Source organism: Lepidochelys olivacea, assembly GCF_965140295.1.
Source record: "Lepidochelys olivacea isolate rLepOli2 genome assembly, chromosome: 8".
NCBI lineage: Eukaryota > Metazoa > Chordata > Testudines > Cheloniidae > Lepidochelys > Lepidochelys olivacea.
Window position 1 is genome coordinate 109,035,493 of NC_140418.1, and position 23,046 is coordinate 109,058,538.

At 47.8% G+C, this 23,046-nt stretch overlaps 1 protein-coding gene across 3 annotated transcripts; it reads left to right on the forward strand.

Moving 5' to 3' along the window:
• Nucleotides 1–97: 97 nt before the first annotated feature.
• PIF1 (PIF1 5'-to-3' DNA helicase) lies at nucleotides 98–22,747 on the forward strand. Of its 3 annotated transcripts, none has more exons than XM_084635985.1 (12): nucleotides 98–983; nucleotides 2,606–2,735; nucleotides 4,840–4,965; nucleotides 5,100–5,253; nucleotides 7,055–7,169; nucleotides 7,246–7,352; nucleotides 8,380–8,519; nucleotides 10,331–10,437; nucleotides 11,417–11,504; nucleotides 12,251–12,396; nucleotides 21,597–21,788; nucleotides 22,093–22,747. In XM_084635985.1, exons 1-12 carry the CDS (start codon nucleotides 396–398, stop codon nucleotides 22,147–22,149), a joined length of 1,950 nt encoding a protein of 649 aa, XP_084492111.1. In that variant the 5' UTR covers nucleotides 98–395; the 3' UTR covers nucleotides 22,150–22,747. The 3 variants fall into 3 exon arrangements, with proteins under 3 accessions (XP_084492111.1, XP_084492112.1, XP_084492113.1); XM_084635986.1 differs by having other exon boundaries at nucleotides 98–968; XM_084635987.1 differs by lacking the exon at nucleotides 21,597–21,788.
• The last annotated feature ends 299 nt before the right edge of the window (nucleotides 22,748–23,046 follow it).

Sequence of the window (23,046 nt, forward strand, 5' to 3'; positions counted from 1 at the left end):
CGCCCCTGGATCAGCAAAGCCCCGCCCCCAGTCCCAATTGGCTCTCGAGTTAAAAGTCCCGTTGCTGATTGGCTATGTTCCCCGCCGGCATTTTTTAATCTCCGTCTGGCTGATGTAGAGCCCGCAGCCGCGACTAGGGAGCTGGGGGAACCGCAGCTGCGGCGTCGGGTCCCGGGCGTGGCCCGCTCGGCCTCCCGCTCCTCCGCCAGCGCCTGGCAGCCCCGCCGCGCCAGCATCCTGCCCTCGCAGGGAGCCCGGCCCCGGGGCCTGCGCCCCGGCCAACGGGTGGAGCTGGCGCGGCTGGACGCGGGCTGCTCGTGGCGGCGGGGCCCCTGGCAGGGCGGACGCCGGTCTCCGGCCGGGCTGAGCGCTGCGCTGTTCGCTTCGGGGAGGCGATGCCGGGCGCGGAGCTGGACGCTCGGATCCGCTGCAGTGTCACCATCGAGCGCCTGAGCCCGGGCGGCCCGGCCGCGAGGCGCCGGCTGATCCGCGACGCCGCCCTCGCCCTGGGCCGGGACGAGTTCCGGGAGCTGGTGCTGCAAGTGAGCGACGGCAGCGTGGCGCAGAGCTTCGCGCTGCGCGGGGAGGTGCGGCTCTTCACGCGCTTCGTGCGCGACGGGAAAAGCGGCCTGCAGCTGGGCGCCGCGCAAGTGCAGCTGCTGATCGCCAACTGCGCCCCCGACCGCCTCAGGCGCTTCCTCCGGCTGCTGCGCATCAAGCGCCAGGCGGCGGGGAAGGGGCCGAAGGCCGTCACGGAGCGGGCGCGGCTGCTGTCCAGCCTTCCGCGCACCTTCGACACCATCAGCCCAGTCCAGGCCCGGGACGTGCAGCAGGCCTGCGCTCAGCGGGCCCGCGCGAGCTGCGAGGCAACGCCTGTGAAAGGGCAGGCCCCGCGGGACCGAGGGAACAACGGGCTGCGCAGCAAGCCGCGGAAAAGAGCCAGGACAGAATCGGCTGAAGCAAGCGCTGTAAGAGCTCTCGAAGTAGGCATGGGGTGGGGGTGGAAGCCCGCTTTGGGATATGGCTTAAGTAGGAGACTTGCGGGAGGGGGAGTTGCTGAGTGCGCTCATGGTTTGGGGAGGGGGGATCTTTTGTGGATCCATGGTACCCCACCTCTTGAATTGTGTGCAGCAGATGTGGTCGCCCCATCTCAAAAACGGTATATTGGAATTGAGAAAGGTTCAGAAAAGGGCAACAAAAATTATTAGGGGTATGGAACGGCTTCCTTATGAAGAGAGATGAATAAGACTAGGGCTTTTTAGCTTGGAAGAAAGATGGCTAAGGGGAGATATGACTGAGGTCTATAAAATCATGACTGGTGTAGAATAAGCAGAAAAGGAAGTAGGGGTCACCAGATGAAATTAATAGGCAGCAGGTTTAAAACAAATGAAAGTAAGTATTTCTTCATACAGTCAACCTGTGGAACTCCTTGCCAGAGGATGTTGTGAAGGCCAAGACCATAACAGAGTTCAAAAAAGAACTAGATAAATTCATGGAGGATAGGTCTGTCAATGGCTATTAGTCAGGATGGGCACGAATGGTGCCCCCAGCCTCTGTTTGCCAGAAGCTGGGAATGAGCGACAGGGGATGGATCACTTGATCATTACCTGTTCTGTTCATTCCCTCTGGGGCACCTGGCAACTGACAGGATACTGGGCTAGATGGACCTTTGGCCTGACCCAGTAGGGCCATACTTATGCTCTTATGACTGCAAGACTGGGACACTACATTAAGCAGCAAAGAGTCTTGTGGCACCTTCAGGACTCTTTGCTGCTCTTACAGATCCAGACTAACGTGGCTACTCTTCTGATACATTAAGCAGGTAGTTAACAATAGACTAAATATTTTGTAGGTGGTTCCATCTGTTTCTGAATAAAATCTGTCCTTTATGGTGGCAAAGAAAGCCTGGAGTGCTGGGCACTCCACAATCTGCAGACCGCCTGCATCAGTCGTTTGGAGGCCTCCTCATTATCTAGACTAGAAAAATAGGGTGTGTCTGTCAACTACATTGACAAATGTGTTAATTAACATGCTTTTAAGCACAAGGTACTACCTAGAGTAGAAAGACAGTGGTGTTCAAAAAATGTTTGCTGGGTGTGTTCAGTGGAAAGGTTCACCCAAAGTCGTGGTTAAAAATGAATTCCTAAATATTTTCCTAATCTAGTCAGGGTCTGAGAGAAGTCAGTTGTTCCATTTCATGTAAATAACACATGGACTCTGAACACTAACAATGACCAAATGTTGCAAAAGATTAATATCTTTTTTTATTGGACCAACTTTCAGCTGGTGAAAGAGACAAGCTTTTGAGCTACACAGAGCTCTTCTGGTCTCTCTCAGCAACAGAAGTTGGTCCAATAAAAGGTATTACCTTACCCACCTTGTCTCTCTAATATGCTGGAACCAACATCGCAAACAAATTGCAATGCAGTTATTTCACTGGAGCTCATTTTAGCAGTTGACATTAGCGTGACACCTATTTTCCATTCTAATCCCCATGGGGAAAAGGTATACAGGAGAAATTTTCCTCCAAAAGTTTTAAGATCCATAAGTATGTGCTGCTGTTAACAATTTTGGTTAGTGCACAAGTGTGACTTCTTTCTTTTAGGCGGCTGACGTGAAATGCTCAAAGAAGCTATCTTTGCTAATGCACTCACGGATGAGACTCTCGCAGGAACAGTCCATTGTGCTGAGTGCAGTGCTGACTGGGAAGAACGTCTTCTTTACAGGCAGTGCTGGTGAGAAACTTTATAGCTGAAGTGAAGCAAGGTTACCCCACATGTCCTAACTGCACTCAAATTAGGGCTGAAAAGCTTTAGTCTGTGGTATTGTGAGCTCCAGGAAAACTTTGGGCCTATCCCGCATGGAACACTTTTAGCAAAAGTTTCACACCTGTGCTCCCACTGGCTTATCATGAAGAGGCTGTGTGCAAAAGGGCTTGTCCCATCAGTTTGAATTGTGGAAGAATGAAATAAAAGTTAAGAAAATGTTTAATCTCTTTTGTTGTTTGGACTCTCTGAGGGCCAAAACTATGAAACCAAAGCAGAGAGACCCAGTTTTAACCTGTGTTACCCCTAAAATTCACTCAGAGCTGACAGATTATTACAACTGTCACCTTTTGAAACCGTAGACTGCAACTCATTTGTGTGTTTTCCTGCTTTAACCTTTCAATAATTCTCTCATTTCTTTTCTTAATTACTAAATCTTTAAGGCTTAGATAGTTTACTATAGGATTGGATACAAGCATTGTCTTTGGTGTGAGATCTAAGGTATGAATTGACCTGGCATAAGTGACTGGCCCTTTACGACTGGGGGTAACCTGAATATCCTAAGTCTATCTTCTCTGTGTGGTAAGAGACACTGGGATGTCCATGGGGACTGTTTGTGACTCCATGGTAAGACTAAAACAACAAGGTGTCCTTGTGGCACCTTAGAGTAACAAATTTATTTGGGCATAAGCTTTCATGGGCTATAACCCACTTCATCAGATGCATGGAGTGAAAAATACAGTAGGCAGGCATAAATATACAGCACATGAAAAGATGGAAGTTGTTTTACCAAGTGGGGAGTCAGGGCAAACAAGGCCAATTCAATCAGGGTGGATGTGGCCCATTCCCAACAGTTGACAAGAAGGGATGAGTATCAGAGGGGAGAAGTACTACAAAAAGTAATACAAAAACCTGAGTCTTCATTAATCCGTGCTGATGTGCCCCTGCCTACAGCAGTAGGGAGGCCTAGTGGGGGAGGGCGTAGCTAAGCACCTCTTTAACATGATGAGGTTCATGGCCCTGTATCTTTAAATATGCCCTTTCTCATGCCTGCCACCCCTCCCCCCTTTTTAAGCCATATTGTCTTGTAAGGGAGCAGAGGTTTTTGGGTTGTTGTCTTATGGCTTGTCAAAGTAGGGCATCACAATCTTACTTAAGTTGCCAATTCTTGTGATTTTTATCACAAGTCTTATGTTTTTTTGTTTTAAAATATCCAGCCCCTGGAGTCATGTGAAAATCTAATTTAATTTTAAGTGAAGTTTCTGGTTCTCATAGTTGCTGAGCAAATCATCAAATGAGAAGCCTAAAGATTCTTAAACCAGAAGGCAATTAAGAGAACTCACTTGTTTTTTTTCTTTTTAAATCCAGTAGGTTTTGTTTTGTTTGTTTTTTTTTGTCATGATTTTGGGGGCTTGATTAATAATTTTTTAACACTTGGAATTGGCACTGTTGCAACCTGCACTGTTGCAACCTACACATTCTGCAACGCTTAGTGCAGATGCACAATGTGTCAAGCCTTTTGTTTAAGTGTAGCTGTATCTAGCGATGTTTAAGAGTTCCCTTTTAGTATAAGGGATAAACTCTAATCAAAGATGCACATTAAAAAGTTGAATGAGGGAAAGAACAATTCAACTTTAGCAAAAAGTGAAATCTTTTAAATCATCCATGTTGGGGAGAGGTTTAGCCAATATAAATGATGACACTAACTAAGATGCTCTTATAGCTACCATGGTTTCTCCTCCATGACTGGGTTCCAGTGTGGGGAGTTTATGGAACCCTACATGGGAGGGGTCAAATAACCCCTAAACTGCATCTTCTCTAAATGGTCAAACAGAGCTAATCCTTTCCTGACATGGTTGGCTTTTACAACTACCTGAGCTCTATGTGGTCAGGCTGTTCTTGTCTTTTGTTCCTAGCGTTTTCTGACCTATGAGGTTTTGAATGAGCAGAGTGGAGGGTGGTATTAGGAGGAATTTGGGACTGGAATTCAAACCACATGTATTTTGGGGGATATATCTCTAATGGTGTCAGGGGAAAGCTTCTTTCTGAAATAAATTTTATACTCTTCTAAAAGGGACTGGGAAGTCATATCTGCTGAAAAAGATTGTGGGCTCACTCCCCCCAAAGAGCACCTATGCTACAGCCAGTACAGGAGTAGCAGCTTGTCATATTGGTGGCATCACGCTCCATGCTTTTGCAGGTAAGGAGGATAACTTTCTGCTTGAGAACCTTCCCTGGCTTGCTGTGCTCTGGGGAAGATGAGTGGAAGGGACCTGGGAACTCTTGGCATTTTGGTAAAGATGATACTAACTCTGGATTCTCTCCTTTCATTAGGTATTGGTTCTGGGAAAGCTCCACTAGATCAGTGTATTGAGTTGGCTCAAAGAACTGGAGTGCGTCAACATTGGTTGAGCTGCCAACACTTAATTATTGATGAGATTTCAATGGTGGAGGGCAAGTTTTTTGATAAGCTGGAGGCAGTAGCCAGGTGAGGGTCATGCAGCAAAGAGTCTTTATAACTGATCAAGTTCCCTGGATCACTTTGCTAGGAATGCCTTCCCCCTACCTCCTGTGGCTGTATTGGGAGGTAAGGTTTGCTAATGGCTAGAGTAGTTGGGAGTCTCTGGATTATGGAATCCTAGAAAGGGACCTCAAGAGGTAATCTAGTCCAACCCCTTGCCTTGACATAAGACCACATAGGCAGAGACCATCCCTGACAGGTGTTTGTACAACCTGTCCTTAAAATGAAGGAGATTCCACAACATTCCTTGACAGCCTAATTCAGTACTTAACTATCATTATAGTTAGATTTTTCCAATCTCTAATCTAATGCTCTTTGCTGCAGATTAAACTGATTACTACTTGTCCTACCTTCAATAGACATGGAGAACAATTGAATGCAATCCTCTTTATGACCGCTCTTTATCACATTTGAAGTCTGTAATCAGGTCCACCCTCAGTTTTTATTTCTCAAAACTAAATTTGCCCAGATTTTTTAAACTTTCCTCATAGGTGAGGTTTTCTAAACCTTTTATTATTTTTGTTCCTCTCCTCTGGGCTCTCTCCAATTTGTCTCCATCTTTCTTAACATGCGACAACCAAAACTGGACTGAGGCCTCCGACTGAGGCCTTAACAGCGCCAAGTAGAGCGGGACAATTACCTTTCATGTCTTGCGTACAACACACCTCTTAATACACCCCAGAATTAAATTAGCCTTTTTCACAACTGCATCACATTGACTCCTATTCAATTTGTGATCCACTATAACCTCCACATCCTTCTTGGCAGTACAACCATCTAGCCAATTGTTTTACATTTTGTAGATGTGCATTTGTGGTTTTTTTGGTTTTTCTTAGTATAGTATTTTGCACTTCTTTATTGTCTTATTTGTTGATTTCAGACCAATTCTCCAATTTATTAATGTCCTTTTGAATTCTAATCCTGTCCTCCAAAGCATTAGCAACTCCTTTCAGCTTGATGTCATTCATAAATTGTATATTCTATGTAAGCAGGGGTGAAAATGGGCCAGTACAGTGTACTGGTAAGAAGCCGGTACTGTCCCATGCACAGCTGACGTTAGTGTTGCCGCAGCAGTGCTATAATGTTGCTGCCCCTTTTTGCCCCCTCCTGTTTGGTGGGGGGGAGGGAAGGGGCAGCTGCCCCAAGGCCAGCGATTTAAAAGGGCCCAGGGCTCCTGGCTGCAGCAGCTGGACCCCAGGCCCTTTTAAATTGCTGCCAGAGCCCCAGGCAGCGCAGATGGGCTAGCTGCGGGAGGCTGACCCTCCAGCCCTGCCCCAGGTCCCGCAGCCTGCTCCCTGTACTGGTAAGTGTTTAATATTACTTTCACCCCTGTATGTAAGAATACTCTCCACTCCAGCACTTAAGTCCTTAATGAAAATATTGAATAGTATTGGGCCCTGGACAGATAGATCCACTCAGTTTGACACTGAACCATTGATAACTACTCTTCCAGTAAGGACTTTTCAATCAGTTTTGCACCCACCTTTATAGTAATGTTATCTAGACCACATTTCCCCAGTTAGCTTGTGGGAATGCCATGTGGGGATGTGCCAAAAGCCTTTCTAAAATCAAGATGTCATGTCTGCTACTTTCCTACATATGCTAGGCCAGTACACCTGTCAAAGAAGGAAATTAGGCTGGTTTGGTATGGCTTGTTCTTGACCAATCCTCTGTATCGATGAGGACTCCCAGCAAATTTCATGAGACCACTCCTATTTTTTGTGCCAAGGTAATTAATGAAAATATTAAATTATCACTCCCCTTACAGAGCTGTCAGGAAACGGGATGACCCATTTGGAGGAATACAGCTGATCATCTGTGGGGACTTCTTACAACTGCCACCAGTCAGCAAAGGCAATGAGGAAACCAAGTTCTGCTTCCAGGTGTGAAGCCATCCCTACCCACTACTTCAGACTTTGTTCATGGCTGTCTCATAATGAATGAACAACTTATTCACAGGCAAAGAGCTGGAGGAAATGCATCCACGTGAACATGGAGCTGACAGAAGTCTGGAGACAGACTGAAAAGAGCTTCATCTCACTCCTGCGTACAGTCCGCCTGGGCAGGTGAGGAGGAACCTCTTTCCTCCTTCCCACAGATGCCGAGTGTAGGGGGTGTCACTTGGCTACCTCCCCAACATCCTCTAAAGGTGGTATAGCTGGGTAGAGGCTGTTAAGGCACCTGAACACACCTTTGCCTCACCCACTCCCAAGCACCACTGCTTCTCAACTCCTTCTCCAACTAATGGAAGCAGTAACGCTAGTTGCTCCTTGCCCAGTTAAGCAGGCTGCCTGCATTGTGATCGCTCATAGTCTCTGCTCCATGGTGTCCAGTTCACCTGCTGTGCTGACTGCTGATGGATCTCATGGTCTTGAGACACATGAACAATATGACAATGCTGGTATAAAATTAACAAATTAAACCTGATGTTCAATTCCTTGGAACCTAACCCTACACCTGGAAGTGTCCTTCCCTGTCTCTGTATAAGGTTGTGTGGGTGATTGAGCTGCTCTAGCAGGTGGGCATTAGGGAATGGGGAGGAGATGGTGTGGAGGGGGCAAGAATGTGCTTGTCACATGTATCCACCTTGTGAATAAATCGTCTGAGGGGTAAAAAGTTTTGGTGATATCTCATGAAATCCCCATATGTTTGCTTTCAGTGACACTGAAAGCATTCAATGTTATCAATCTCTTATTGTTACATTTAGTGCAGCTCCTTTGATAGGACCAGTAGAGTAGATCTAGCAGTCAGCACAAGTCTGGAACAACACAATGAATTCAATGTAATGGCCTGTCTACATTTGTGCTCCCACTATGGCTAGTCCCAGAGATGCTCCATTAGAGCAGTAGTGGGAGACCTTAAGAACCTTAATGAGATAAGGCTATGGGGTGTGGGGAGAGCAGGGCTTGTATGCACAAGTTGAAATAACTCACCCTTCCAATAGGGGTAGTGACTTCGTGGTGGTTGCCCAGGGTGTACAATAGATATCACTATTCTTGGCATTTCTCACCTGAGATCTCCTGTTGGAGACTTTAAATCTTTATTCCTTGTTATATTATTACGGTACTTATTTGCCACCCCAATCTCCACCAGGTGCACAGATGAGGTTACCAAGCAGCTGATGCAAACAGCTACCAACAGGGTCGAGAGAGATGGGATCCTTGCAACTCGTCTCTGCACCCACAGGGATGATGTGGAACTAACAAATGAGAGACGATTGCAACAGTTACCAGGTAAACACATGGGGCGAGAAAGCTGTTAATTTCAGCAGGAGGAGAGGACACTGTAGATAATGAGGAATGAAGAACTGGCATTGTGGAGCTCAAGCTGCTCTACCAGCGGGCATTGTGGATATGAGGCATTATTGTAGGGTCAGACCTGTCTAGGGTTTTAAAAAAATACATACATTATATATGTAATCTATATAATGTAAAATTGGCATAAACTATGCCTAACAAATGTCCCATTACACATGCACTCACTCCAACCAGCTGTAGACCAGACCTGCCCCTTAATTTGTTTATTTCCCCCATTCCTAGTCTCCCCTCCCATCTAATACCTCATGCAGGCCTGGCCCTTCTCAGGAGGTCTGCTGCTTCACTGCAAGTTAAGTGTTTCATGCCCAGAGAGTCTTCCCCAGCTGTCTCTGGGTGGTCTTGCTGGAAAAACTAGAGGGGGGTGGGGAGGTCTTGCATTCATCCATTGGCAAAGGCATAAAAGGGAGGAGACTGCCATTGTTCTAACAACTGACCTGAAGCCAGAGACTTATCAGGGAGGTAGGTGCTGGAATGGGGGTCTACCAGCTGGAGACTCCTGGGACACATAGGTCCATTATAAAAACTGTTTCATCTTGGAGCACAAACTGCGGACTCCAAAGCCTCTCTGTGCTAAACTTCCTTTCATGATAGCTTTGATTGTGAGAGGGAAATGGAGCAAGAAGGTGGCCACACTCTTTAAGCTGCAGTTGAAGTCTGACTGCTCAGTGCCTGGCCTCTCGGGGCATATCTGTGCTGCAGTGTAAACTCCTGCTTGACCCCAGGCTCAAGCCCTCCCACCCCCACTTGACTCTACACTGTAATTGCATTAACCCAGGACTCAGACCCAGCATCCCAGGATGCTGCTGGGCTGGAGGGTCCAAGCTCCAGTTAAGCCACACCTGACTTGGGTCCCAGGAATTGGCCAGAAGTATCCCATGGAACTATGGGATAACTTCCTTAGTCTCTATCCCAGTAATCTGCAATCCACACTACTAAAAACAGACCTTTTTGTGGGACGGAAAACAGGGCCAAAACATCCACGAGTGCCTCATGGATGGTCTGTTAGTTTCCTGACACAGGAGTGAAAGTGCAAGCAAGAGAAGTTCATCAAAAGGCACCTTCTCCATGTTGCTCCAGTAGCAGACCAAAAATGACTGCTCAGCAGTCTGGGTTGGTGGACTGTTCAACCTTCCTGTAACATGCAGGGCAGGCAGTAAAGTTTTCCCACAGTACACCATGGTCCTGGGGCTAGAGTGGCCACACTATTTTGTGGGTGGGAGAAGAGCGCACACTAGGGTCTCTGGGATGTGGTTACTTTGACTCAGGTCTGCACTCTGCAGTGTGCATTCCAGCGCCCTAGATTCAAGCATGGGTTAGAAAAGCCTTAACAAAGGGTTAAACTACAATGTAGATGCTCCAGCCCAGGGTTCCCTAACATGGGTCAACTGACTTGAGTCCCACTAATCCTGGGCTTACATTCCAGTGTAGACATACCTTCAGATTCACAAACTCTGGAAGGCATAAATTGGAGCAGGAGGTAGGGGAGGGCCAGCAGGGGCTTTCTCCTGTTGGAAGCTACTGGAAGAGATCCTTTCTGGGGTGTACAAGAGTTGTGTGTGGAGAGCTGGATTTCTGGGCCTGAGTTCAGAATAGAAAGTAAGAACCCTTCTGGCTCAGTCTGGAGAAACCTGCTGTGTGGAGTGAGTGCCAAGCCTTCCCCATGTTTAGGGACTTTGTGTGATAACTCTGATGGTAAGTCCATGTTTGTACTGCTTCTTCCTCACCAGGAGAAATGCACTCCTATGAGGCTGTGGATAGTGATCCCATGCTAGTGAAAGCAATTGATGCTCAGTGTCCAGTAAGTCGCTGTATTCAGTTGAAACCAGGAGCCCAGGTGAGCATGTGCATATTCTATGGGGAGTAACGGCCAACGGAAGGATTAGAGTCAGTATTTGGGGAAAGATTTTAAAGAGAACAGCACAGGGATGTGGAGTGGGTGTGAAATGGAAGCACCCCTCAGACCCCAGGCTGTTCTAAAGAAACAGGCTATTACATTAATTTATAAGATGTCCTTCCCCACTTGATGAAAGTGATGAAAGCCACTTGGTTTAAATTCAAAGTCTCAATCTCTGCTTGGAGACTGATTGACCAAGGTGACTGCTTGCTCTGTATCCAATGGAGAAGAGACATGGGATGCACAGCACAGAATCACACTAAGTACAGATGGGGTGGGGACTGGAGGAAAAGGCACTTTAAAGCCACTTTTGTGCTGCCTGGATTCTAGGCTGCTCAGCTCTTAGCATAAATTAGAGCTAGGCTTCTTATGGACTATGGCACAGCTCAGAATCCCTGCAGTACCATGTGTTAAGGCTCTGGCCTCCCATCACCAGTACACCCTGTACACCAGGGCTTGGGGGTGAGGGGCACAATAGGGCTGCTTACAATGGCCCTACACTGTCTGCATTGGAGAATTGTTCCCTGGCCACTTTCAGTTTCTTTAAAGTCCCTGTAAACTGCTGGAGTGTGGGGAGGAATCTTCCCAGAGATCCAAGTGTCACTATTATGTGACTTTGGTTGTAGACAGAAACAATTCACAATCTTCCCAAAGCAATTTCACAGAGTAAAGGGGTGATGGGATCTGTGCCCTGTGAGGCTCAACAGCTGAGAGCCCTGGGGAGGAAGGAGCTCTGGGATGGCTTCACTGTGAGGTGATTCCACCTACTGTTGCTAGGTCCCACAGTAACATTAACAGTATCAGCCAATTATTCTGACTCCTCTGAGTTAGGAGCAGAACTGGGGCAAGGCAGGTGAATGAATAGGGCTGTAAGGCAGGGGCACCAAACAAATCTAGGCATTTTTCCCCTCCACTATAGGTAATTCTTACTAAGAACCTGGATGTGTCCCGGGGTCTGGTGAATGGGGCAAGAGGGGTTGTGGTTGAATTTGAAGCTGACGGGAAGGGTGAGTATATAATGTTAAGGTTGCCAGTTTTAGTTGGCTGTATTCCAGGAGACTTCATCACATGACATAATCTGTAATTAAAGATTAATCTTTAATTTCTGGAGACGCCAGGACAATTCTGGAGGGTTGGCAGCCCTATATGATGTGCTTATGACTGCCAGTGGCAGCTGTTAGTTTTACTGCAATTCCTTGGCGGGGGGGAGTAATCATTTCTGCAACATCAAGTTCTCCCTGCCTGTGAGAACCAAGAATCAGGCCAAGCCCCCAGGTATAGCTGCTTAAGGGTTTTCTGTGTGCTTTTCATCATTCTCTGGCTCTGCATGCTTGCTTGCTCTTATCTGGTTTCTGACCATGTCCACTCATGCTCTCTCCTTGCAGCAGTACATCTTTCCAATAGCAAGAACAAATGTAGCTTTTTGGCAATGCAGTGTTCCAACCCTCCACCGCACTATTTCATGTTTTCTCTGCTCTGTTTCTGGCCTGGTAAATAGTTCTGTTCATTCTCCTGCTTAAGGGTGCCTTCTCTGAATGCTTTACAGTGTCATCTCACTCCAGCAAGAACCACGGTGCTAGAGGAGTAGCAGAACTGAGTTGTGCTTTTATAAATAGAGCCCCAAGGTCCATGGAAGAATTGGTCTGAAATGGGAAGGGATAGGGAAGGGAAAAGGGTAAACTTAGGCTCCTGCTTCCTGGGAACACTGGTACCAGAGGGACACTCCTTATTCTGACCTGCTCTTCTCTCCCAGGACTGCCCCAAGTGAGGTTTCTTTGTGGGGTCACAGAGTTAATCAGGCTGGAGCGCTGGGTCTTCAAAGGTCCATCTGGAATTTATCTGAGTCGTCAACAGTTGCCTCTAAAATTGGCATGGGCCATATCCATCCACAAGAGCCAGGTTAGTACTTTTATAGAGACTGCCACAAAAAGTATTCTCCTTTACCTTCATGTTCTTAGCATGCTTATGCCACTGGGAGTAGTGGGAGAGGGGAGCACTAGGGCACCTGTGTGGGTTGGGGGAAGTGGAGGTTTTGGGGGCAGGGTTGCCTAAAGATGCTTGCACTGCTGATGACAGGGAAGAAGGAAACTGCCTTATCTTCCTCCCTTTGCTTTGGTTAAGGTATGTTGGCTCAAAGGGTACTACCATTCATGGTTCTGGAGCAACAGGCCTGAAAACATTACCCAGTCTCTTGGAGTTAAATCCTCTTCCTTTTTTACTCTGTAGGCACGTATTTAGGCACAGCAGAGTCAATGTTCAACAGTTTGTTACTTTAACTGGAGTTACCAAATGGTTCAGTTTAAGCAGAGCACTGGATTGGTTTAAGTTAAAAAATTAAAACCTGTTTATTAACAAAAGAAAAGATTAAGTGAATTCAAATATGAGAAAGTTAGAAATACATCTAAAAGGCTAAAATTTAATCTAGCAAATTTTGGTTTAAGGCTCTGTTTGCTCACCAACAGTCTTCCAGCAAGGTAGTGATTGACCTTTCCTTGGTCATTATCTCTCCCAGAGATCCAAAGGTGCTGGTGCCTTTGTCTTATGTGAAAGATACCTTGGAGTTTTCTGTCCCTTTCTTTTATAGTCCAATGAACCTCTGAAGTGGATTCTTCTCATGTTATCCTTCCAAGTATAGTTTATTCAAGCAGTAGGTGGTGACATGGAGTCCAGTGGTGAAGGAGATAAAATCCAAATTGTTCTGTTCCCTGTCATCTCTTCCCCCTGCTGTCTTGAGGATGCTGTTTACTACATATATGTAAATTGTGGTAAACACATTCTTTGAATGATTGTCCATATTGTATTCCACTGGGATTATGCCCAGAGATGGAGCTTTTGAAAGTAGTATTGGATGGCAGTCCGTGTATGCACCTGCACCACCTTGTGGTTTCAGATGAGGTGATTAAAGGGTGCAGCAGGCCACAAGCATCTCCAGTCCTTTCTCGCTGATCCAAGTCAGAGCTTCTCCTATCCTCTTGTCCTTCATAGAATCATAGAATATCAGGGTTGGAAGGGACCCCTGAAGGTCATCTAATCCAACCCCCTGCTCGAAGCAGGACCAATTCCCAGTTAAATCATCCCAGCCAGGGCTTTGTCAAGCCTGACCTTAACCTCTAAGGAAGGAGATTCTACCACCTCCCTAGGTAACGCATTCCAGTGTTTCACCACCCTCCTAGTGAAAAAGTTTTTCTTAATATCCAATCTAAACCTCCCCCACTGCAACTTGAGACCATTACTCCTCGTTCTGTCATCTGCTACCATTGAGAACAGTCTAGAGCCATCCTCTTTGGAACCCCCTTTCAGGTAGTTGAAAGCAGCTATCAAATCCCCCCTCATTCTTCTCTTCTGCAGGCTAAACAATCCCAGCTCCCGCAGCCTCTCCTCATAACTCATGTGTTCCAGTCCCCTAATCATTTTTGTTGCCCTTCGCTGGACTCTCTCCAATTTATCCACATCCTTCTTGTAGTGTGGGGCCCAAAACTGGACACAGTACTCCAGATGAGGCCTCACCAATGTCGAATAGAGGGGAACGATCACATCCCTCGATCTGCTCGCTATGCCCCTACTTATACATCCCAAAATGCCATTGGCCTTCTTGGCAACAAGGGCACACTGCTGACTCCTATCCAGCTTTTCGTCCACTGTCACCCCTAGGTCCTCTTCCGCAGAACTGCTGCCTAGCCATTTGGTCCCTAGTCTGTAGCGGTGCATTGGATTCTTCCGTCCTAAGTGCAGGACCCTGCACTTATCCTTATTGAACCTCATCAGATTTCTTTTGGCCCAATCCTCCAATTTGTCTAGGTCCTTCTGTATCCTATCCCTCCCCTCCAGCATATCTACCACTCCTCCCAGTTTAGTATCATCCGCAAATTTGCTGAGAGTGCAATCCACACCATCCTCCAGATCATTTATAAAGATATTGAACAAAACCGGCCCCAGGACTGACCCTTGGGGCACTCCACTTGATACCGGCTGCCAACTAGACATGGAGCCATTGATCACTACCCGTTGAGCCCGACAATCTAGCCAGCTTTCTACCCACCTTATAGTGCATTCATCCAGCCCATACTTCCTTAACTTGCTGACAAGAATACTGTGGGAGACCGTGTCAAAAGCTTTGCTAAAGTCAAGAAACAATACATCCACTGCTTTCCCTTCATCCACAGAACCAGTAATCTCATCATAGAAGGCGGTTAGATTAATCAGGCATGACCTTCCCTTGGTGAATCCATGCTGGCTGTTCCTGATCACTTTTCTCTCATGCAAGTGCATCAGGATTGATTCTTTGAGGACCTGCTCCATGATTTTTCCAGAGACTGAGGTGAGGCTGACTGGCCTGTAGTTCCCAGGATCCTCCTTCTTTCCTTTTTTAAAGATTGGCACTACATTAGCCTTTTTCCAGTCATCCGGGACTTCCCCGGTTCGCCACGAGTTTTCAGAGATAATGGCGAATGGCTCTGCAATCACAGCTGCCAATTCCTTCAGCACTCTCGGATGCAACTCGTCCGGCCCCATGGACTTGTGCACATCCAGCTTTTCTAAATAGTCCCAAACCACCTCTATCTCCACAGAGGGCTGGCCATCTCTTCCCCATTTTGTGATGCCCAGCACAACAGTCTGGGAGCTGACCTTGTTAGTGAAGACAGAGGCAAAAAAAGCATTGAGTACATTAGCTTTTTCCACATCCTCTGTCACTAGGTTGCCTCCCTCATTCAGTAAGGGGCCCACACTTTCCTTGGCTTTCTTCTTGTTGCCAACATACCTGAAGAAACCCTTCTTGTTACTCTTGACATCTCTTGCTAGCTGCAGCTCCAGGTGCGATTTGGCCCTCCTGATATCATTCCTACATGCCCGAGCAATATTTTTATACTCTTCCCTGGTCATATGTCCAACCTTCCACTTCTTGTAAGCTTCTTTTTTATGTTTAAGATCCGCTAGGATTTCACCATTAAGCCAAGCTGGTCGCCTGCCATATTTACTATTCTTTCGACTCGTTGGGATGGTTTGTCCCTGTAACCTCAACAGGGATTCCTTGAAATACAGCCAGCTCTCCTGGACTCCTTTCCCCTTCAAGTTAGTCCCCCAGGGGATCCTGGCCATCCGTTCCCTGAGGGAGTCGAAGTCTGCTTTCCTGAAGTCCAGGGTCCGTATTCTGCTGCTTACCTTTCTTCCCTGCGTCAGGATCCTGAACTCAACCAACTCATGGTCACTGCCTCCCAGATTCCCATCCCCTTTTGCTTCCCCCACTAATTCTACCCGGTTTGTGAGCAGCAGGTCACGAAAAGCACCCCCCCCCCAGTTGGCTCCTCTAGCACTTGCGCCAGGAAATTGTCCCCTACGCTTTCCAAAAACTTCCTGGATTGTCTATGCACCGCTGTATTGCTCTCCCAGCAGATATCAGGAAAATTAAAGTCACCCATGAGAATCAGGGCATGCGATCTAGTAGCTTCCGTGAGCTGCCGGAAGAAAGCCTCATCTACCTCATCCCCCTGGTCTGGTGGTCTATAGCAGACTCCCACCACTACATCACTCTTGTTGCACACACTTCTAAACTTAATCCAGAGACACTCAGGTTTTTCTACAGTTTCGTACCAGAGCTCTGAGCAGTCATACTGCTCCCTTACATACAGTGCTACTCCCCCACCTTTTCTGCCCTGCCTGTCCTTCTTGAACAGTTTATAAGCATCCATGACAGTACTCCAGTCATGTGAGTTATCCCACCAAGTCTCTGTTATTCCAATCACGTCATAGTTCCTTGACATCACCAGGACCTCCAGTTCTCCCTGCTTGTTTCCAAGGCTTTGTGCATTTGTATATAAGCACTTGAGATAACCTGTTGATCGCTCCTCATTCCCAGTATGAGGCGGGAGCCCTCCCCTCACAGATATTCCTGCCTGTGCTTCCTCCCGGTATCCCGCTTTCCCACTTACCTCAGGGCTTTGGTCTCCTTCCCCCGGTGAACCTAGTTTAAAGCCCTCCTCACTAGGTTAGCCAGCCTGCTCACAAAGATGCTCTTCCCTCTCTTCGTAAGATGGAGCCCGTCTCTGCCCAGCACTCCTCCTTCATGGAACACCATCCCATGGTCAAAGAATCCAAAGCCTTCTCTCCGACACCACCTGCGTAGCCATTCGTTGACTTCCACGATTCGACAGTCCCTACCCAGGCCTTTTCCTTCCACAGGGAGGATGGACAAGAACACCACTTGCACCTCCAACTCCTTTATCCTTCTTCCCAGAGCCACATAGTCCGCAGTGATCCGCTCAAGGTCATTCTTGGCAGTATCATTGGTGCCCACGTGGAGAAGCAGGAAGGGGTAGCGATCCAAGGGCTTGATGAGTCTTGGCAGTCTCTCTGTCACATCGTGAATCTTAGCCCCCGGCAAGCAGCAGACTTTTCGGTTTTCCCAGTCAGGACGGCAGATAGATGACTCAGTCCCCCAGAGGAGAGAGTCCCCGACCACCACCACCTGCCTTTTCCTATTGGGAGTGGTGGTCGTGGAACCCCCAACCTCAGGACATCACATCTCATGCCTTCCAACCAGCAGAGTCTCCTTCTGCTTTCTCGCCCCAGACATATCATCTGGTCCACTCTCCGCAACGGTACCTGTGGAGAGAACATGAAAGCGGTTAGTTACCTGTGTCTGTGTTACTGGAACCCGGACATTCCGCTTACCTCTTCTGGAGGTCACATGTTGCCAAGCTTCTTCACTGGCCTCTTGGCTCCTCTGTGCAACCTGCTCTATATCTTTAGAGCTTTGTGCCCCTAGAAGCCTATCCTTAGTTTTGTCCAGAAAATCCTCAGTTTCTCGTATGCAACGCAGGGTCGTTATCTGTTGCTCCAGACCTTCAATCTTCTCTTCCAATATGGAGACCAGCTTGCACTTTGTACAGACAAAGTCGCTTCTGTCCTGTGGAAGAAAGACAAACATGGCACATCCAGTGCAGGTCACAACAGCTGAACCCCCCCCTTCCATATCACCTTCCTACTATGAGCTTCCTCAGAGCAGTTTGCAAGACGTAAACCTCACTGGGCTCACTCCAGGCGAACTCCCAGGCAAACTCCTGCTGTGAGCTGCTCTGCTGTCCCCTGCTGCTCAGCTGGTTCGCGAAGCTCTGGCTATTTTTAAACAGCCAGGCTTCCCTGACACAAACAGACAGACACCCTAATGCCTGCCCCCTGCAGGCTAGCAGCCAATCAGACACTCACTTAGGCTCTCACACTGCCCTCCCAGCAAACACGTGCTCGGATACTTCCTCAGCAAGCAAACACACACACACTTGGATACTTACCAGTCCCAGGCAAACTCCTGCTGTCCCCTGCTGCTCTGCTGTCCCCTGCTGCTCTGCTGTCCCCTGCTGCTCTGCTGGTTCGCGAAGCTCTGGCTATTTTTAAATAGCCTTGTGATGCACTTTGCAAAACCTTTAGGAAAAAGCTGTAGGTTTTTTTGTGTTTTACATTTTCTAATTTAAATTTGTTCCCTTTTTTTCTTGGGAAGCTGCTTCAGTTGCCCCCCCCCCCCCCAAATGTTCCCCCCCTTTCCCAACACACACACAGTACCCAGATCTGTGTATTGGATTATGCTGAAGATGCCAGGGTTCAAAATCAGTGCTTCCTGTCCCCACTTGTTTTCAATCTGTGACGAGCACCAGTACAGTGCTTTTTGTACTGCCTGGGGGAATCCCACATTGCATCCAGGTGCAGTATCTGCCTCACTTTCTCTGCCCATACTTGAGATAACTGGGCTCTCTGCCTCAAAAGCACCTCCATAGAGGCTGCCACGGGACCTGTGTTAGATCCTGGCCAGGGAAACATCCCCACTCCCACATCAGCCTCAGCAGGCAAAGAGTGCTCAACCCTAATGCAGAGCCTCCTTTCAGAGCAATGGATACCATTGACCCATGGGAGACTTGGAAGCACTCTGCATCCCCATGAACTCTTTGCATTAGAAGGGCTGTGATTGCCACAAACCACAATCCAGTCATCTGTTCACTGGGTCTCTTACCTTGCTATGTTCCTGCCACCTCCTGTTCCAGCAGCACCACCATTTGTAGAGGTCTCTGATTCAGATGATATGGATATCCAACACAATCAACCATTCCCATTCCAGGAGCATGACTATTGCAAGGTTCTGACAGCACTGTGGCAGTTCCTTAACATATAATATTCTATGATTCTATTCTAGGATAGCTTTAAATGTTTGTAAGTTCCTACCCTGCCAAGAGAGCCTGCCTGGGGTGCCAGAGTATACCTGGATCCTGGGGATTTAAGCAGTGTGCTACAAGCCCATGCCAGTTAGTGACCGGCACAATAGCTGCTGGAAGTTCCTGGGGAAAGGTCGTGTTCAGGAACAGTGTTGGATTTGTAAAAACTTTAAACCCAGAACCAGGAAGAAGAGAGATAATAGATTCAAATCCCTTCTCATGGGGGCAGCACTTTGCCCCTCGTCGGAGCATCAACCTAATCCGGCACCAAGTACCTCCTTGGTTATGAGTGTTCTGGCCTCCTTTAGAGGGGCTCAGCAGGGCCCAAGATCCCTAGCACCAACTACCACCTGGTACCAACATACTTCTCCAGCTAAGAAGTCAGCACTATCCACACAGCACTGCTCTCTATTGCCGGTGCCACAGAAGATGGAAAAAGTCAGACATGGGGTGCTCCCCACTGAGAGTGAGAGTGGCCCAGCACAGGTCTCAAACAGACATTGAACTGTTGACACCATTGGCTTCGGTACCAGGAGGAAGTCCATTGTGTCTGGTGCCCATGGATTCCCCATCTAGAGTGAGCAATAGAAGGGATACAGCCCTGGCTGCACCACTGACACCCTGGGGCATATGAGGCAGCGAGGAGCCTCCTGGCCCTTCCAGCACTGCCATGTTCCCCAAATCATGGCCAATAAGGGACAGGTCCGGCATCGCAGGACTCCATTCCACAAAGGCAGGTACCGGCCTAGGGCAGGCTAGCAATGATGGCGAGACACCATCCACCATAACGTTCATGTTTGCAGGGCTCGTCCCCCACGGTGTCACTCGTCACAGCAGCACTCACACATCAGCACTCACCATCCTGGCACCCCACACCATCACAGCACCACTACCCAGCACCACCGTGGTCTCCCAGGAGTGGGTCATTGGGCACCGAATCACAGGTAGACTTGTACACCTCACAAAGAAGCCGACATCAGGCAGGCCCTAGGTGCCTGGTAGCCATGACTAAAGGGCTCGTCCCATCAGCCTGGTCTCTTAGCCAGTGGCAGATGTCACTCCAGTGGCCAGTCTGGACCCCTTGGGTAGCTCAACTGTTCCAGGGCTCCCACTCAGGGCAATCTTGCTCAGCGCCATCAGAGGCAAGAGCGCCAGCGCCTCCCCCACCCCCCCCCCACCCCCTTGGAGAGGGGCTCCTTTCCAGGGGCAGAAGTCAGCGATGCCCAGGATACCCCAGCGGGACACTGGCCAGCAATGGCAGACATACAAACCTGGTGCCAGTCCAAGCCTCCTTGTCCTTTTTCCCTGATGAGGCGGTGGTGGGTATGGCTATAGCATCTATACAAAACAACTACAAGGCTCCCCAGGAGCTCTTGTCAGGTGGCACAGAACCTGGGCATTAAAGTGGAGATCACAGAGTCAGCCCCAGCCTTGGTGGACATATTGGCACCCTCAGGACTGGCAAGGGTTGGCCTTATCATTGAACAAGGCTATCTTGCATCCCATGAGGGCTCTGTGGCAAACCCCCCACATCCCTCTAGCCCATTGCAAAGCAGGTGTAGAGAAAGTATTTTTTGCCCCCGAAGGGGTATGAGTATTTGTACACCCAACCCCCACCAAGATCCCTGGTTGCGGCTGCTGCTAATGAGCAGGAAAGATAAGGGCAGCAAGGACCCTCCACCTAAGGCAAAGGAAGACAGGAAACTGGACCTGTTGGGGAGGAAAGTATACTCAATGGAAGGGCCTCCAGTTGAGAATCTGCAACCACCAGGCACTGCTAAGCCACGATGCCTGTTGTTCCTGGTCCACTAGGCTAAAATTCAAGGAACTCTTGCCATCACTCAAAGAAGAAAACAAGGTTACTTACCTGTAACTGGAGGCGCTTTGAGATGCATGGTCCCTATCTGTATTACACTGCCTGCCCTACATCCCCTCTGCTGTGGATCCCATAGGTCTGCATTGGAGAAGGAACTGGAGATGCTGGCAGCCTGCCACACCCTTTAGTGCCTTGGACAAAACCACAAGGCAGTGCAGGGTGCATGTGCAGACCACCAAACAGTACTACTTTCAAAAGCTCCAGCTCCAGGCGCATGTGTAAAACCCACAGTGGAATACAGATAGGGACCACACAGAGTTGACGGTGATTAACCTCATTTTCCTTTTATTTAGGATAGACTTGTTTAACAACTTTTGCCTAGGCACCGTTGTCTTGTTTTGAACATGTGAAACATCATATCAGGACAATTCATAACTTCAGACAATATTGCTGCATACATTTCACCATGATATTATTGATTAGCAAATTATTAGTTTTCAAATGATACCTCACAAAGCCTATTTTGTTCAAAGATTATTACAATAGTCAGTGTGTAGGGTCACACCATTCTTGTGCCAGCATTAACCCTTAACTTCTCCCGCTCTCTACTGTTTATCCCTCTGATGTACTTAGAGACCAATGATCTCTCCCCTCAGCCTTCATTTTGTTAGGCTAAACATGCCAAGTCTCTTCTCAAAAGTAGGTTCTCTATTCCTCTAATCATCCTAGTAGCCCTTCTCTGCACCTGTTCCAGTTTTGAATTAATCTTTCTTAACCATGGGAGATCAGAATTCTCAGAAGTGTCTAAAAGGAAGTTAGAGGGACTAAGAACAATCCTACTCCATTTCATCTAAATGTCCCCAGGAAGTCCTTTTTCAATCCCATTGATCTACTTCCTGCCAAGTTCATAGAGAAGTTCCCTTTGCATTGAGAAGGGGTAGATGTTAATAGGAGCAGTGTTTTCCTGACATTCATACCTTCATCACTATATTGTGGATGGGACAATTGGGTCCCATATGAAGATGTGTGGGATGGCTTTTGTGTTGCAAGCTCACTGGCTTTTACCTGTGTCTTCCGTGCACTAGGGTATGTCATTAGACTGTGTGGAGATCTCCCTGTCTCGAGTCTTTGAAAGTGGTCAGGCTTATGTAGCCCTTTCCCGAGCCCGTAGCCTTGAGGGCCTCCGGGTTCTGGATTTTGATCCCAACGTTGTGAGAGCCAATCCATACGTGCTACAGTTCTACAATCACTTACAGAAAGAACAACTTCTATCTCAGGTAAATTCAGCAATTGATTTCCATTAGCCTGTTGCAAGCCGAGACGGGCACCGAAACTCGGAATCCCCCCCCCAAAAAGCAAAGGAGCGGAGAGGGACAGGATTGGGGAAAGTCAGGGAAGAGTAGACGGGGAAGCATGTGATAGAAGAAGGATGTTTAGTCTAAGAGTCCTATTCAGATTACAGCCCACTAACTGATCCACTGCACAGAATGGAAGTGAGTTCCCTAGGCCCAATCCTTCCCCTTCCATAGAAAGGCTAAATGAGAAATGATTCACTGGAAATCTCTTGGTTTTTTCCCCTAGGCTTCTCTACACAGATACATTGAAGCAGAAGAGAAGGAGAATTGGAAATCTAGCTGAGGATCCACTGGGCTACATCTGCAAGGCACAAGCACAGGCTGATCTGGTTTCAGCAGCGCAGCTGTTGGGTACATCTTATACCACTAGTGAAATTTTGCTTTGTGTTTCTGCTTCATTGGCTCAAAGGCCACACCTGCCCACTGTGACAACACTAGCTGTTCAGGCACTTAACTTTTTGGGGAAAATTCTTCCTCTGTTTACATCCTGCTGGTTTAGGGTGGAGGATAGCATCAGACCCCATCCTCTCTTCCTGACCTATACATACTTGTGTAATGTTTGACTTCTCCTCCAGCTTGCCAAGGACAAATGAGATGTAGCTCTCCCCCTTCCTCTGCTGAACTGGAGCCTGCTAGCTGTGGCTTTCATCACACAGAAAGGATACTGAAGAGCAATTGGAATGCTGGTGCTGAAAGTATGCTATTTCCAGCTGGTGAAGTGCTAACAATCAGGATGTCACTCTGCAGGTGCACCCTGCCTTTAGAACCATTTTATGCTATCCATGTGTCAGTTTTACTGCTGGGTGAAGTTATGTGAAGTCATAACTGTCCTCTTAATTTTGGTGGTACTTTATGGCAATAAAAGGATGTATCCACTGCAATCTGTCATACCAAGTTCTAGAAGTAGAGGGGATTATGGGATGTCATCAATTCACAGGCTCTGGGTCTCTGATCTGATATGGTGGCTTAAAATGCTTCAAACAGTTTCCTAGGAGTATTTCTTTAGTTTACTGGACCCAAAGGATCCACCATTTTCTGTAAAGGCAGGCCTGGGGCCTCAGGAACTCCAAGGCTGAGCCTATGGGCTCCAGAAATCCTTATTTCTATCCTGGGCTCTCTGCAGCATGTCAAGCTGAAGTCCAACTCGGAGACAGACTTCACCATAGGGAGCAATGCACTC